Below are 18425 nucleotides of genomic sequence, written 5' to 3'. Positions count from 1 at the left end.
AAGGGGATTCAAGTTGTTGGACCATGCTCCTTTCAAAGGGGAGATAATCACAAAAATGCAAAAGTAGGGTGGGGTCATTTAAAAATCTTCTCAAGAACAAATTGATCAGGAAAGTTCAAATTTACTTGAAATTTTCCTGACAAAGTGCAAATTCAAGTCGGTTAAAATCATGGCCCCCGGGTTTAGGGTGGAGCCAGTACAATAGGGGATCAAAGTTTTACATACAAAAATATAGGGAAAATCTTTTTCTTACGAACCACTAGGCCAGGAAAGTTCAAATTCATATGGCAGTACAGATTTAAATTTGCTAAATCATGTTCTCCAGACATAGGGTTGGGCCACAATAGGGGATCAAAGTTTTTCATGGGAATATACAGTGGAACCCCGTTATTACGTTTTCCATTTTGTCATGATAAAATAACGTAATAGCGGGGTCAACGTAATACACGTTGCCAGTGAAATCCGTTAAAAATATCATTTGGAAATTGTATATCGTCCGTTGGTACTCCATGAAGGGGTGTGTGAATATATCTTTACTGTTTCTTTGTTTAAAAGACAACGATACTTTGTTTTATTTACATCTTATCTTAAATGTCCGTAATTCTTCATGTTCTCATCCCTTTTCTTTATTTCTTGTGTAGGATAAATAAGGATGCTTTGATAAGCATTGCAGATCTGCTTTCATTTCCGCCATTTTGTTCAACTTTAACATAATGCGTTCACATAAATTTCTCTCAATAACTCGTTCCGGTTCATATTCAACATTCGTACATAAAACAAAAACTAACAAAACATCGTTTTTATTAAGTTATATCTCTACTACACGATACAAAACACAATGTTAAAAATCCCACCCAAAAAACCAACAAAACGACGACACAAAACACACGCGATATCCAACACTTACACACCTTTTTCACCAACGATAAACACGGGGAACAAATGCAATCCACTTTTTAAAAAATAATAATGGACCAATATTAAGAACATATTTATAACACTTAATGGTGGCACTAAAATCACGTGCACATCAAAAAAAGATATCAAGGGATTTTACATGTAATCTGTTCACTGAGCTAAATGCCTTGCATGGATCGGCCGATAACACTGCATGGACAGTTTGATCGGCGTATTTATGGACGAAATCTAACAACACCCAAACTATTATGTCAAAATAACTGACAATTGTTTTAATTGAACACTGCCTGTTCTCACCTAACTATGTCCAAACCGTTACCCAAGCTGTTTTAATTGTGCTACGATAAATTTTGTCCTACATGTTTGGTTCCAAAGCTGTCCGTGAATAGAGTTTTAATATCGAATGCAATCACACGATGCTAAACACGCATGTGGTTGAGAAATTATTTCATTGATTATCAAAATATGAAAAATGAAGAAAATTTTATGGAGTATAATTTTTAAGTAAACATCATTTAATTGTTTATCACTGGCTTCGATACCTGGTATTCACCTGTATTGATGTCGTAAGATCTATCGAAGCGTGATCAGTCAAGCATCTCTAATCCCCAAACAGACCAGAAAATTTACACATTGACTGCCTGGGGCAGTCAAGGTGTGAATGGTTGATAATCTTAAGAATCACTAATGAATAATTAGAGGTTTAATACGTATTTGTCAGAATTTTTACAACGAATACCGAGTCCCGGCATTTTGGGACAACGTAATAACGAGGTCTATTTTATATATGTTTGTTAAGAAATGGTTTTGTGCTTTGAAATTCCGATGTAATATACAGACTAACGTAATAAAGGGGGAACGTAATAATGGGGTTCCACTGTACTGATATAGAGAGAAAATCTTTAAGAATCTTCTAAAGAACCATTGGGCCAAAGAAGTTTTCATTTACCTGAATGCTTCCTGGCATTGTACAGATTCAAATTTGTAAAAATCGTTGGACTTCTTGTCTATTCTCATACAACAAGGAGGACTAACTTTCTAGAGACGTTGTCTATTCACATACACCAATAGCACACTGTGCACGGTGTAACACCGACCATTTTACACTGTGTGTTTTCCTTTTTGTGACTGGGAATACTTGTAACCTGTATTGTATATATTGGATTGTATCAGAAAAAAATGGCTAATACATGCATGTACTTATTTTTACAATTTACTCATTTAGGGTACACAAACTTAGATTCTATGTTTATCCATTAACATCCCTGACTGAAGCACTAATTCCTGTTTACTCAAAGGAGTGCATCTGCTGTGATTGCAAAATTTTAAATACTTGGTATAAGTGCACCAACAGTTAATACCCTGAAACAAAAGTCTGATAATATATATACTTGGTCAGGTCTTATGATAATTACCACACATTGTGAATAGTATGATACAGTTGCTTAACATGAAAATGAAGTAAGAAATACTGGGGTACACAAACAATCCCCCACTCCATAAAAAATCCTGAACAACACTTCACTATCTAAAAAGATGAACTATGTTTACTAAATACATGTACCATTAAGGTAGACCATATAGTTAAGTGTTCTCATTCCCGTTCTAGCTTGACATGCATGTTACGTGATAAAGAAATATTGTTAAATTTTTTAGCGCTTGCTGAAAGGATCAGTGGCTTAGAAGACAAGATAAAAGCTCAATTAAGCAAGGTGAGAGATTTTGGAAGGGTTTTGCATTATTAAAGTACCTCCAACATTCTTTTTTCTCCATTTTAAGGTTAGATGACCTATTCCAATTGGTCTGCATCCGTTGTCGTGCAATGCTGTGCGTTAGAACCAGCTGAGGGTTTTGGTATTAGGGTGCAGGGGCCAAATGGTCAGTGCATGATTAAATGAATTTAACTTGTTAACTTCTTAATAACTATCATTCCAATTCTTTTCAAATTTAGTATGAAGCATATTTGAAACAAGGTTGACATTAATTGTAAATTCTAGGACTCTTGCACCCAGTGGGGCCTTAAGGATGGGGCAAAAACTGCCAAAATTAGACCAATTTTCAAAAATCTTCTTTTCTACAACTGCACATGTGTAAGAAAAACTAAATGCATAGTGATTTAAAGCAGAAAGGCCTCTTCCAAAATTGTTAATTTCATGATCATAAGAGGTAAAGGTTGGGTTCCAGGGTGGAACCAAAATTATTATATTGATATAACATTGCATTTATCATTTGAAAGACTTCATTAAGTTTGCTGATACTGTATAAAACGTAAATGCATATTTAGGAAAAGCAGAAAAGGATGTACCCCCTGGGGTTTTTTTTACTCTAGGATGGGTCCAAATTTAAGTCATATTGTGTTAATGTTACATATATTATGTAAAGCTTTTCAATTAGTAAAGGCACTTTCGAGTGCATTTAAGAACACATCTTGTTTTATACTTTTGCTGCGAATATTAGAATTTAACTTAGATATTCAGAACAGGAATTTTTTTTCTAGATTTTGTAGCCTTTGGGACTAATGATACTTTTAACTAATACTCAGGTGACCAATAAGGCCTGTGGACCTTTTGTTCTTTGTGATTACCATTTATTCACCATTCATGGTCTTGTGTTCACTCTTCACAAACTGATAACATTCACAAATTTGACCACGCTCAGCACTGCATACAAGGTATCCAGTGGGGAGAAATCTTGTGGTGTTCTAAAGCATCAGCGAAAAGTTGGGGAAATCGACCATGCATCGTCGGAAACCCAAGGTCGGTTGCACTTCTTTTACCTCCCATGGGGCACAACGCCAATATTTGGGCTGAAAGGTGTGTCTCATCTTCTTTATTCAATTGGTCGCTTTACCATTCCTTATTGCGATATTCAACCAATGAAAAAGCCCCTTATTTCCAGTGTTCGAGAGCATAGAAAAATATGCTTTCGAAGCGAAGATTTTGACAAGTTACAAATCTTTCAGCGAGATGCTTTACAACTGTCTAATTAACGCGAGGAATATAGCGCCAGTCAACATAAGTGGTGCATTGTGACGTCACATCTAGCTGAATACCTAGGTAATCATCATGTTAATATTTCAGCAAAGCATAAGCTTTTGTAGCATTAAAGCTCCAACAGACTCGAAATTTTCTTTGTTGAAACATGTTTCAACAAACTGGTCAATGTTGTAAAAATAAAAATAAAATAAAAATAGTAGACTTAGTCTAGCATTAAAAATTGTTGTAATTAACACCTATAATGTACAAAGGTGCAAATTATCTACCTTGTCATTAATTTGTAAAAATGATTATGGTCAAAGGCATTAATAGGTGCTTTAAATAATTAGTGCTCTGTGTGTAAAAACAATACTTTGGATACAGTAGATTAATGAAAAAGTCAACCACAACCCTCTGAAATTTTTGTTGCAGGAAGATGGGTTTCTAATGTATCCATACCAGTCGTTTTATGGCAAAAGAAAATGTAATAGTGTATGCCGACTCGTGGAAATCGGACAGCTTGTTAATTCATTCTGCATGATTTTTTTTTTTTTTGCTCAATAAAATGTTTGAAAAAAATTCTGACTCGGGGTATCTGACAAAATCAAATGACAAACGCAGTGTACTCAACAATGGCTTTGTAAAACGTGCTGGTCGCCGTCTCATTATTTCTTTAGCTCGAGAAGAGATATTTCAAAGTTTCACATTAACATGCCCATATGATTGAAAGATTCTCAAGAGGGACGTTAAACAATATACAATACATTAACATTTCATTAAAGGATATTAATAAACCTTAAGAGTAACTAACCTTTTAGTAGCAAATTATTTGCTAACCTAACTTAGTTTATTTTATCATGTGACAATTAAGGCATGTTGTGTACACATGCTAAAATGGTGGCATTCTCAGATCCAATGAATTTTAATTTGGCTGTTTCATGATAATTTGATTTTTTACATAGTGTATATTTAAGTGTTACATTTTCTACAAATGTACATTTTTGTAGTAATTTTCTCAAGATTGATTTTTTGCTTTTGAATAGATGAACAACATGGAAAACCGTAGATTATCTATGAAGGCTATGTCTCAGAGTGAAACATTACTCACCGAGTTCCACCTGGAAAAAAATGGTCATAAACTTATTGTGGTATATAATACGCAACCATTTCTTGCACCAAAAAATTCTTCAAAAAAGTATGCATTATATTTGGCAAAATACGTACGGTAAATTAATAGGAAGAAATTTGTTAATTTAAGTTTTGGATGCACACATTATAAAGGACTAAAGTTTTTTGGATTATCTTTTCAAATGTTGGGTGTGAGTACTATACTCAGTCTTTTACAGTAGGTGTAGTTTGAAACGATGGGGCCAGAGGAAAAGTGGTATGCATGTTTTACTCTGCTGATGAACCAAAATTATTTCAGATTTCAATCAATATGATATCATGAACAAAAGCCTGATGTTTACCATATGAAGTATGTTTAAATGCATTTTCTATATCTGTAAGCTAAATGCATTTTTTTTCAGGTTTCTAGAGACTTAGGAGTTGAAGCAAACAAAGTGCTGAAATTAGAGAACAGTACACAATTAGGATACTATTTCAGAGTAACAAGAAAGGTGAGTTATTCCCAGCGAAACCTATAAGAACAGTTTTTGAATTATTCAGAACTTTTCACAAATTATTCTTGAACAATTTTCCTGAACATTGTTATTTACCGAACCTCATGAGTTTAGGATGTTCCTAAAACGTTAAATGTGACAAGAACTTAACATTTCAGGAACTGAAATTGAACTCAAGATGTTCAAGAACATGGATATTTTTTAGAACAGATTAACAAGAATCAAGGAAGAACTAAAGTTCTTGAACTTGTCAAGAACAGAGGTGTTCTTGAATAATTCTGGTAATATCCTGAAATGTTGTCTGTAGGACAAGGGAGATATGAATTGTAAATTTCAGGATTCTTGCACCCCTGGGGCCAGATGTGGCAAACACTGTCAAACATTGACCAATGTTCAGAAATCTTTCTCTACAACTTCACATCTGTAAGCTAAATGCATAGTGATGTATCTAGCAAATGATCTTAACACATTATCGGCCTGCGACAAGTGATGACATGGACCTGTTTCCTCAGAAAACTGTGATTGAAACAGGGTAGAATGTTTCCAGAGATGACTGCAAATTAATATTATCTTTATCCATATCGGATGAAAATATCTACATGTCTGAGCCTGAGGAACTGCTACAATTGATGTTTGATGAATCATTGTTGTCATCGCTGTATTTCCATTCTGCACTGTTTACATGACGTACGTAACAAGTTACTTTTAGAATCACTGACAGCAAGAATGAGCTTTCTTGTGTGGAACTTTATTCATCAATCTCATTGAATTTAACCGTCTCTCTATCAGCGATTTTATGATCACTTTGATAATTCAGGCGCATTGTTTATGTCCATCCATTCAGTGTTTTCTGTTTCTATTTTCATTTCTCTGTCATATATCGATCGAGCTGAAACTCTAGATCATGTTGCAATTTTTATCTATTTTGACTGCTCTTGCAGGAGTTTTCCCCCTTTATTTAAAAATTAATGTTATATGGAGGGTACATAATTATACCCCACGTAACGAAGTTGTGAAGGTTATATGTTTTTGACCCATCCGTCAGTCCCTTACTTGTCAGCGCAACTCCTCTGAGACTGCTCAACAGAATTTCGTGAAACTTTGTAGTTAATATTCCCAGGAAATTCTGATTCAATAATTTTTCTGGGAGTTATGCCCCTTTTGAAATTAGAATTTCGAGCCCATCTGTCCTGTCCTTGTCAGCGCTCCTCTACCACTCAACAGAATTTCATGAAACTTTGTAGTTAAGGTAGTACTCTACATCGTCATAATGGCTGGCTTCCTTTAAAAACATGGATGAAAAAATCGATATCAGCAATATTTGACATTTCCTTTTGCATTTGAATACCTAGCCGAGTAGTTCAGTAGGTTAGAATACCAACTGCTGAACTGTAGGTCGCAGGTTCGAGTCCAGCAGAGGTTTTAAATTTTTTTCAGATTACCTTCTACTAAAACTGTATTTTTTGATAAAATAAAGTAAATTTGAAAATTTTCAACTTCAAAATATTGTTGTACATATCCTCCACTTTTCATCTACATCAAATTTCTCTGGTGTAGCATACCTCCTTAATAAAGATGTGCATATTCCCAGGAAATTCTGATTCAATAATATTTCTGGGAGTTATGCCCCTTTTGAACTTCGAACTGTCCTGTTCTTGCAGTAATGCATAGCATTACCATTCGTTATGTGAGGCATTGTCAAGCAATGTTGGAGCGTGGGGTATGTGAGCTTGTTCACTTTTTCTTTCATTTGTGCAGCTCACTCCTTCCACAGTTTTCAAGTGAGGACCTGAGTCCTTATTTTACAGTGTTTGTATGGGTATTGAAGATGTGCATTTGACAAGGATTTTTTTTTTTTTTTTTTTTTTTTTTTTTTTTTTTTTGAGAAAATTACATGTTGTTGAAATTGGTCAGTTTTGAGGAAATATTACATATAGAGTACATGATTTACCTAACATTAGTGATTGATTGATTGATTGTATCTTGCTTAACGTCTCACTCGAGAATTTTTCACTCATGGAGACATCACCAAGACCGGTGAAGGGCTTCAAATTTAGGCCTATGCTCCGCTTAATCCATTTTGAGGAATTATTACTTAAACTCCTCTCATTTTGTATGGGCATTGAAGATGTGCATGTGGTAAGATTTTGATATACTTCAATTTTGAGAAAATTACATGTTGTTGAACTTAGTCAGTTTTGAGGAAACATTATAAAGTTAGTGCATGGTTTGTCCCTTTAACTCCTCTCACAGTTTTAAAGATCGGGCCTTTGTAAACAACTTGAAGATGTGCATATTGCAAGGATTTGATTCTCAACATATGGATGTCTTGTTAAGGGAGGTTTATGGAGATACGAGAACCCAAGAAATTCATAATAAAGGGGAATTTCTTGGGTTCTCATATCTCCATAAACCTCCCTCAAGAAGACATCCATATGTTGAGGAATTCATGTTTAAAGGAATCCCATGGGGATCTGGCTTAGAATAGGTCCTCAGTACTGGTACCGTGCTTGTTGTAGGAGGTGATTAAAATGGGTGGTCTTTCGGATGAGACTGCAAAAACCGAGGCCCCGTGTCAAAGTAGGTGTGGCACGATAAAGATCCCTACTTGCTAAAAGACCATAAGCACTGGGCATAGGCCTAAATTTTGCAGCTCTTCACCAGCAATGTTAACGTCTCCATGGTGACGTCTCCGTATGAGTGAAAGATTCTCAAATGGGACGTTAAACAATATAAAATTAATCATAAGGCCAATTCAACTTAATTGATAGATTATCATCCCCGCCCACCCCTAAAAAAATTGACCCGCCCCTAATTTTTTTATTTTGCGAAACTTGGGATTTCGGAAAATTTTCATGTCCGACTCCGGTATTTACACTTTTTGTTTACATTTCCGGTATAGCATCATGAAAAGCCACGTGAAAAAAATAGATACAGTCAAACCTGTATTAAGAGACCGTCCAACAGAGAATGGAAAAAAGGTCACATATGACAGGTGGTCTCTTAATACAGGTTGCCTATTTTCCGCAGTTAATGGATAAAATTTCGCCAATAATTTGTACAATGGAGAAAATGACTACATGTATTTTGAATTTATCATTAAGAATATCAAGTATGGTTTAAATAGTTGTAAAATAAAATTAATAATACACTGTAGTTAAAAATCTAGAATACAATGTGTTGTATCATAATTTATTATTTATCAAAAATTACATTTAATCTGTTTAAGAATAATAAACTTTGCATGCATTTCATATCACACATTTACATGAGATTTAAAACTCATTTATGAACTTCATGTAAATTTTCTAAAACTTATAAACACTTTGTTGCAAAGAGTATTTATGTATAGCCTACTTGTATCCTTAGTGTAACTAAAAAATGCAATGCTTGTGATAAGAAAGCAAATGGTGAAGTGTTGCGTCTCCTTTTGTACAATACATGCTGGAAATATGTTATTCAATTTGAGAAACATTAAATAAATTACAATATCCATTGTACATGCACAGCAAATCTTTTAAGCTTAGAACTAATGCAGGCAACTTTCTTGAACTCGAACGTGTCAAATACTCGGGACATGTCGAAGTGAGCCGCTAGTTCCGGTCATTATTCTGGAAACCTCGAGTATCTCATGCAGGAAAACTGGGAATAGTCTGTTTGAAATTTCAGTCCTAAGCACAATATTTACCGGATTTATATCACAATCTTGCAAATAATTCACTCTATTGAACATAATGGTATAACAAGTGGTAGATTTTCATTTCCGATCTAGCCTACCCGGCACTTCTTAAAGTTTGTCGAAATTCACACCTTCAAATACACCGGCCTTGATTCCCTGATCCTTGATTTTGTTAGATAAACAACAACTCGGGTTTTATTAATTAACCACACACAACACTGCATGTTAACAGCTTGGGTATAATAATTTATTCAGAGGGCCGACTAAACAAGATCACCACCAAACTGTGTGTTTTAAAACGAAAGTGTTAGGGGCGATAATTCCCAGAATAGTCGTGCGTTTGAAAACAAAAGAACACATCTTGTTTTATACTGTTGGTGAACATTAGAATTTAGTTCAGATATTCAGAACAGGAAATTTTTTCTAGATTTCATAGCCCATGGAAGTAGTGATACTTTTTCACTAGTATTCAGGTGACTGATAAGGCCTGTTGGCCTCTTGTTTATGAAAATGGCAATCTTGTCCTTATACACACTACATAACAGTATTTTCGGGGAAATAATGTTAATTTCAGCAAAGCACGGGAGTTTGTAGCAATAAAGTTTTAACAGACTCGATATTTTCTTTGTTTAAAGTTCATATCAATTAAATAGCCGATGTGAGCGTTCAGTGTTTTGTAATGAAAACATCACCCAAGCTTCAAAAATGATGTACCAAGGTGCGATGTATAACGACCACCACCCTCGGTAATTATAAACATACCAGGCCACAGAGTGATATCCAAGTTGGTCTTGACAAGTTGGAGGTTGTAGGCTCCTTCTGCTACCTCGGAGACATGTTTTCCGCAGCTGGTGGCTGTGACCTTGTAACCACTATGCGTGTGAAGACCGCTTGGAAGAAGTTCAGGGAGCTGCTACCAGTCCTGACATCAAGCCACCTGTCGTATAATATCTGTGGTCGAGTGTATAACACCTGTGTACGGAGTGCTATGCTCCATACCAGTGAGACCTGGGCACTGACCAAGCCAAATCTTCATCGCCTACTACTCAATGACAGGGCCATGATAAGACAGATCTGTAACATCAAGCCTGAAGATATGGCCACTGTAGGTTCAACTGAATTGCTGGGGCGGCTTGGCATCGATGACCTCGACCTCATCTTAAGGATAAGGAGACTCCGCTGGTATGGCCACGTTGTCAGATCCAGCAGTGCAGTCAAGTGCGCTCTAATCATACAAGTTCCTGGGAGACGTAGAGTTGGTTGGCCAATGCTATCTTGGAGAGATCGTAGAGAATGGAAGCTCTCTACTGCCGACCCTTAAGACCGGAAAGAATGGAGATCTGAGGTGACATCTGCCATGCGTGCAGTGTGCAGCTAGCCAGATACCTAGAAGGGGGCCCACTAGTGTGGACACTACCCGTAATTCTGCACAGAAATAAAAAGGAACCAACAACAACAACCAATATTTAATTGGTACTAAATGAAGAAATTTAAACATAACCCTCTAAAAGTTCGCCGCATTTAGATGGGTAAGTACATCAGTCGTTTACTGCAAAATGAAAGTTAAAACTCAAAAGTAATCGCATATTCCCGGCCAGACCCATGAAAAATGTGCAACATGCAGAAATCTGACAAAATCAAGTGACAAAGGACGTGTACACAAAACATGTGCTGGTCACTGTATCATAATATCATGGCAGTTTTAAAATTTTAATTGGCTGTTTCATAATAATTAATGTAAGATAATTTTTTTAAAACAATTTTACGCTTTTAGAGAGGTAAACAACGCGGCGAAAAATTAAGTGCACATTGCATTGACTAAAACAAAATGAGTCAAAAACCTTTAGTGGTATGTAGTATGTGTCCCTTCTCATAAAAAAATTAAAAAGTGCGTATTATATTTGGTTAAATACGAGTGTAAATTAATAAGCATAATACATTATTCTGATTGTAATTTTTTCTAGAATTATTAAAGCCCATTAATGTCATTGTAATAGTCAGTATTTTACGTTTTTCCGAAGTATAGAAACCCATTTCAGCCATATTTCTAAATTCATGTGACTGTAAACAATCACTTATGCCCCCTTTCAAAGAAGAAGGGGGAGGGGGGGGGGGGGGGGAGTTGCTTTGCACTTGTCGGTCGGCAGACCACATGTTCACTCAATATCTTGGGAACCGTTCACTTGATCGTTATGATATTTTCAAATGTTGGTTGGTTATGAGTAGAAGAGGACCCCTATTGATTTTTAAGTCAAAAGGTGAAGAGTCAGTCCACTCTGGACATAAGAATATACCGTCCGTTCAATATCTTGAGGACTCTTTGCTTGACAGACATCAAACTTGGTACACTGGTACATCCTAAGGAGTAGATGACCTCTAATGATTCTAAGGTCACATAGTTAAAGGTCAAGGGTCAAAATGGACATAAGAATATACTATCCACTCAATATCTCGAGAACCCTTTGCTTGACGGACATCAAACTTGGAACACTGGTACATCTTAAGAAGTATATGACCCCTATTGATTTTGAGGTCACATGGTTAAAGATCAAGTGTCAAACTGGACATAGTAATATATTGTCTCCTATATATCAAGAATCAGTAGCTTGGTTGACACCAAACTTGGTACACTGGTACATCCTATGGAGTAGATGACTTCTATTTATTTTAGGTCACATGGTCAAAGGCCAAGGGTCAGTCCATTCTGGACATAGGAAGATATTGTCCACTCAACATCTTTTCTTGAATTGGTTTGGTACTATTATCAATTAAATGATGCATGTGTATAACCCTTTTCAATTCTGCACCACGTTGGGGGAGGGGTATTGTTATGCCCCCCCCCCCCCCCCCTTCAAAGAAGAGGGGCATATTGGTTTGCACCTGTCGGTCGGTCGGTAGACCACATGTTGTCCGCTCAATATCTTGAGAACCATTCATTTGATGATAATGATATTTCATATGTAGGTTGGTTATGAGTAGAAGAGGACCCCTAATGTTTTTCAGGTCAAAAGGTCAAGGGTCAATCTAGTCTGGACATAGGAATATAATGTCCTTTCAATATCTGGAGAACCCTTTGCTTGAAAGACATCAAACTTGGCACACTGGTACATCCTAAGGAGTAGATGACCCCTAGTGATTTTGATGTCATATGGTCAAAGGTCAAGGGTCAAACTGGGCATGGGAATATACCGACCATTCAATATCTAGAGAAACCTTTGCTTGATAGACATCAAACTTGGTACACTGGTACATCTTCAGGAGAAGATTACCCCTATTGATTTTGAGGTCACATGGTCAAAGGTCAAGGGTCAAACTGGACATAGGAATATACTGTCCATTCAATATCTTGAGAACCCTTTGCTTGACAGACATCAAACTTGGTAAACTGGTACATCTTCAGGAGAAGATGATCCATATTAATTTTGAGGTCAAAAGTCAATTGTTGAACTGGACATAGTAATATATTGTCTCCTATATTTTAAGAATTATTTGCTTGATTGACACCAAACTTGGTACACTGGTACAGCATAAGGAGTAGATGACCCCTATTGATTTTTAGGTCACATGGTCAATTCACTCTTGACATAGGAAGATATTGTCTGCTCAATATTTTGAACTGATGATATCAATTAAATGATGTGTGTGTATAACTCTTTTCAATTTTGCACCATGGGGGGCATATGTGTTTTACAAACATCTCTTATTGTATGTTTGTATTGTTTGACAAACATTTCTTGTTTTCTTTATTGTTTTGATGGTAGCATTTTTTGACTAGTTGCTAAATAAACTCTCAAAATATGCAAGGAGAGTCAGTACAGTAAAAACAGTGATGTTTCTTACAGATGTCAACTGCATAGTCATTGTAACATTGACTAAAGTGCTCAAGGAATTAATTTGCTAAACTTTTTGTTGGATGGTATCTTCTTACAACCACTGTGGTGATTACCGGTATTTGAGGGTTTTCTGTTGTGATATAAAGTACTATATGACTATATGATTTTCCTCCAATTCTTAGCATTTGTACATCATGGATTGCTTAGCACAATCAATCAGTCAGCAATGATTCTTTATATTCATGTTGGATATGTACGTGTAATTTAAATGGCAGGGGTCATGACTTAGTCAAAGGACAAGGGACGTTATTGGCTATATACCGCCGAGATTTTTTTCATTTTTATACGCCCGTCGAAGACGGGATGTATTATGGTATGGTGTCGTCCGTCTGTCCGGACCTTGTGGGCAGGATACAGACTGAACCATAAGCCCTAGGGCTTAACAACTTAGTATTTGATCACCATGATGAGAGAAAGATGCCTATTGTTTTTCAAGGTGAGAGGTCAAAGGTCAAGGTCGTAGTATCACTTATTAGGAAAACCTTGTGGGCAGGATACAAACCGAACCGTAAGCTCCAGGATATTATAACTTGGTATATTTGATCATCATGATGAGAGGAAGGTGCTTATTGTTTTTCAAGGTCAAAGGTCAAGGTCGTAGTATCACTTATTAGGAAAACTTTGTGGGCAGGATACAAACCGAACCGTAAGCTCCAGGATATTATAACTTAGTATATTTGATCACCATGATGAGAGGAAAATGCCTATTGTTTTTCAAGGTCAAAGGTCAAGGTCGTAGTATCACTTTTTAGGAAAACCTTGTGGGCAGGATACAAACCGAACCGTAAGCTCCTGGATATTATAACTTGGTATATTTGATCACCATGATAATGAATTAGCTCACAGAGGCCAGTGCTAACTTCACTAAAATATGAATCCCACTAAAATATGTTTTCCTTGAGCAAAATCTACGGGCGTATTATGCCACGTTGGCGTTGCTCTTGTTTCAACTTTCATACTATGCTTAATTATTCTTTTTATTTACATAACTATGATGCTCTTCTAATCCCACTTACATGAAAATGACGTGATATTTTATTATGACGTCATGAATATACGCTAAATATGAGCTGTTTAGCGGAGTCTGTTGATTTGAAATAAATTATGAATAAACTTTAGCAAAAACAAATACTTTTGCATGCAACAACCAGATTTATATTTTGCATGTTTAATTATCCATTAATATTCTTCTTTCATTATCAATATGGTGTCGGTTGTTGGCTGCAAACAATATGAATTTTAAAAAAGAATGAATGTGAAATCGGCTGTTTTCGATACGCAAAGTCAACATTTTGCATGTTATAGAACTGAAGAAAACAACTTTTGCATGCAATAACCAGATTTATATTTTGCATGTTTAATTATCCATTGATATTCTTCTTTCATTATCAATTTGGTGTCGGTTGTTGGCTGCAAACAATATGAATTTTTAAAAAGAAGGAATGCGAAATCGACTGTTTTCGTTACGCAAAGTCAATATTTTGCATGTTATAGAACTGAAAAAAAAACTTTTGCATGCAACAACCATATTTATATTTTGCATGTTTAATTATCCATTAATATTCTTCTTTCATTATCAATATGGTGTCGGTTGTTGGCTGCATGTAAACAATATGAATTTTGAAAAAGAATGAATGCGGAAATCGGCCATTTTCGTTATGCAAAGTCAATATTTTGCTTGTTATATAATGGAAGCAAACTGTTCCATCATTTAACCTCATAAACTTTTACTTACTTTGCGATTTAATAAATATATATGTATGTCCAGTCAAACAATTAATGCTTTCCCTAGTTTGCCATAAAAATCTGCACCTAATAAATGCAGATGATGTCTGCATTTCGAGTCACGGAGGCGGATCAAAAATCCACCGCATGATGAATGGAAATTATTGTACTTTCGTTTTTAAAGGTCATGGGAATATGTTTGGACATCCTGTCTTTTCAAAGAAAGATTATATAAGAATAAATTGAATTTTTAAAAGAATAATAATCAAAGACATGCACGCATAGACCTTTAATAACTCGAATTATTTTCTTTTTACAAAAATCGGACCAAAATTCGTTCATTTTCAGCAAAAATGGGTACTGATACGTTATATCTCAAGAGCTAGATAGTTGGGATGTCTATTACTTTTTTCGCTAAATTTTAATCTATCTTTAATACAAATATATCAGATATAATGCATAAAACTAATAATATTGACGTGTTTGTGCGTTTTTTGGGGGGGGGGGGGGGGGGTTTGACATCAATTTTAACGTACATGCATGTATGTATATATGATGCATGTTGAAATTAAATATTACTACATTAGTAATTAGATATTGATTCCAAAGGTTCTTAAAACGGTTTAAATTAAAAATAAAATGACAGCAAATCATTATTTATATCTTCCAGCGAGATGTGGTTTCTTTAAAACGTCGAGAACCTGTGATCGATTTGAAAACTTCGACCATTGTTGTGGCAAATTTTTTTTTTCTATATCGCATATGATTGATTGATTGAATTGTTTAGCGCCCCTCTTGAATTAATGACAAGTTCGTTTAAAATACAGTTGTAATAATGAGCCTTACAAAGACAATGTTGTTACTAGCTTTGTCAGCTGGAACCAAAACATATTCCTCATGTAACATATTTAATTCTTTTATCACTTCTGGTTTACTAAACACAGAAGGATAGATGGTGCGTACTTTTGTTTTCATGTGTCTAATGCGGGATTTTAATATCCCTCTTATGCTTTTAACCCATTCTGACAATGTATCAAGTTCTTCTTTTTCATATTTAGCCCATCGTCTGGCATAATCTTCGACAGAATTCATAATAGAGATGAAGTTCTGTCGCCAATTAAACGACCGAGATTCTCTGTATTTAGGACCTTTTAGAATAAGTGATTTGAGGTCCTCATTTTCAACTATATCAACATCACCAGCAATGACATGTCCAGCTGGACTATAGTTGAAAGAAGATGAAGAACAAGAACAAACTGGTGGATTACGTATAAGATGGTCTATCTAGGCACTGCAAAGTTTGTTTATAATTAAGAAGTTTGGATGCAATAGTAGAAGTATAGCTGTAAGAAATACAGGGTGTAGACTTGAACTTGAAATAAGTTGGAATACACGACTGAACCCTTTTATGACGAAGAATGTTGCTGATGTACAGAAGGATAAGTTGGTAGTTATTGGCAAATGAACAAAAAAAATTCTGCCTGATTTTCCAATTCTTAAATCGGGGGGGGGGGGGGGGGGGGGGGGGGGGGTATCCTTCGCTACATATGGGTTCAATTCATAACTTTAAGCCTATTTTTTTTCTTCTCATTCAGTACCACTATCAAGAATGATGGGGGGGGTCACTCAATATATCCTTATTCGCATATGAAAATAAGTGCCAGGGAAAAGCAGTTACAGCTTTATACTGAATGTCGGTGCATACAATGACATGCCCACTGACTGATGTAATTTTCATTTATCAAAGATGAACACTATATGGAGAGAGAGTTGGAACTACTCTTTGTTGACCATTTAGGGGAATGTAAAGATACAAACACGGACGCATTTTTGTGAGGTTTTTAAATGCATTTGCTATATGTAATATACCATCTGAAGTTACATGTATTTTACTTGACGTGCTTTGCTGTACCCAATATAATGATATCCCATTCATGCAACATAAATTTGTATCGTTTAGTACATGTACATTTACCACACTTTATTCAATATATTTTGTAAATACCCACAGCAGGCAGACATATTTTATTCGTATGTACTGTAACATGTATATTGCATACACATTTAAATAGACCTGTTATATAGTCCTTGGTGTACATGGCATAACTATTAAGTTATTTTATCCGACTCAATCGACGTTTTTAATCGAATTGTTTATATTTATGACCAAAAAAAAAGAAAGAAAGAAAATTCAAGAGCCATTTTATTTTCCATATTTCATTTGAATAGGAGGACATTGAACAGCACCTTCGAAAATATGATTGCATTCTACTCAACAATTTTTGACAAATACACGCATTATTTTCCTCACTCTAATTAACACAAGATTCTTCCGCAAAATGTCTATGACCATGATAAAGTTGCAGGTAAATGAATAATGTATTTTTCATAGCATGCTAGTTTTCAATAGTCTTTGATCTCAATGAGTATTTTTATATAAAAAGTTAAAATTGTAACGTTTATAAAAATATTCTAGAAGAATCAGGGGACTGTAAATCCTATAAGGTCGATGACGTCGTTCCGAAAAAGCGACAGTCGGAAGATATAGCGTCAGAATTAACAATGCAATATTGTAACGTTATTTTCTCAATATCAGCAACAAGTAAATGGTACATGTTATTTATGAATGAAACGAGAAAATTATCACCTTTCTACCTGCAAAATATGATCAGTTTTTGAAGCGCGGCCAATTTTGGCCAATAACGTCCCTTGTTCTTTAGTCACTTTGCACAGGCATGATGCATTAAAGTATAAATCCTGCTAAAAGAAGCGTGCATATGCGAACTCACACACACAATGTTCGTCATCCTTGATTACTAATATCTTGCTCCTTTAAGATTACCTATTCCTGTTGACAATGAAGTGCGAGTCGACTCTCAGGCCCTTCAGGCCTTTGATTCCTCCTGATATTCCGGGCTTGGATAATTATAGAATATAAACTGTGGCATGTAGATTTTAGGAAAACATGTGAATCCCGACAAAAGAAGATGACTTGACTTCTTTAAGAAGTAAATGTGTAAAGTGTAAATGATTAAGAAATTTTATTTATTTTTCAGGTACATATTTGTTTTTATGCCCCCAAGATCGAAGATCGGGGGCATAGTGTTTTTGTCCTGTCTGTCATCCTGTCTGAAACTTTAACCTTGCTAATAACTTTTGAACGGTAATTGCTAGAGCTTTGATATTTCACATGAGTATTCTTTGTGACAAGACCTCTCTGTGGGTACCAATATTTTTGACCCTGTGACTTGACCTTGGAGTTTGACCTACTTCTTGAAAACTTTAACCTTGCAAATAACTTTTGAATAGTAAGTGCTAGAGCTTTGATATTTCATGAGTATTCCTTGTGACAAGATGTTTCCATTTGACCTACTTTTAAAATATTTGACATTGGTCATAACTTCTAAATGGTAAATATTAGAGCTTTCATATTGCACATAAGCATTTCTTATGACAAGATCTTTCTACTGGTATTAAGATATTTGTCCTTGTGACCTTGGCCATCTTTGGAATTTACCATTATCGGGGGCATTTGTGTTTCACAAACACGTCTTGTTATTGCATGTGGTACACAAAGCATTTCTTATAACAAGATCTTTCTACTGGTACTAAG

General features: G+C 35.5%; 1 protein-coding gene across 2 annotated transcripts in view; it reads left to right on the top strand.

Annotated features, from left to right (window-relative positions):
- The window catches only part of LOC125674155 (DNA mismatch repair protein Msh2-like), a 243605-nt gene that overhangs the window by 195634 nt on the left and 29546 nt on the right, over positions 1-18425 (top strand). For both annotated transcript variants that reach the window (XM_056158092.1, XM_056158093.1), the window contains exons 16-17: positions 2575-2630; positions 5423-5512. In XM_056158092.1, coding sequence (XP_056014067.1) covers positions 2575-2630; positions 5423-5512 — 146 coding nt within the window. The remainder of the gene's footprint in view (positions 1-2574; positions 2631-5422; positions 5513-18425) is intronic.

The sequence above is a fragment of the Ostrea edulis genome, chromosome 3 (assembly GCF_947568905.1).
Source record: "Ostrea edulis chromosome 3, xbOstEdul1.1, whole genome shotgun sequence".
In the NCBI taxonomy this organism is placed as follows: Eukaryota; Metazoa; Mollusca; class Bivalvia; order Ostreida; family Ostreidae; genus Ostrea; species Ostrea edulis.
The sequence above is the reverse complement of the archived record's forward strand: the minus strand, read 5'-3'. Positions and strand labels throughout refer to the sequence as shown.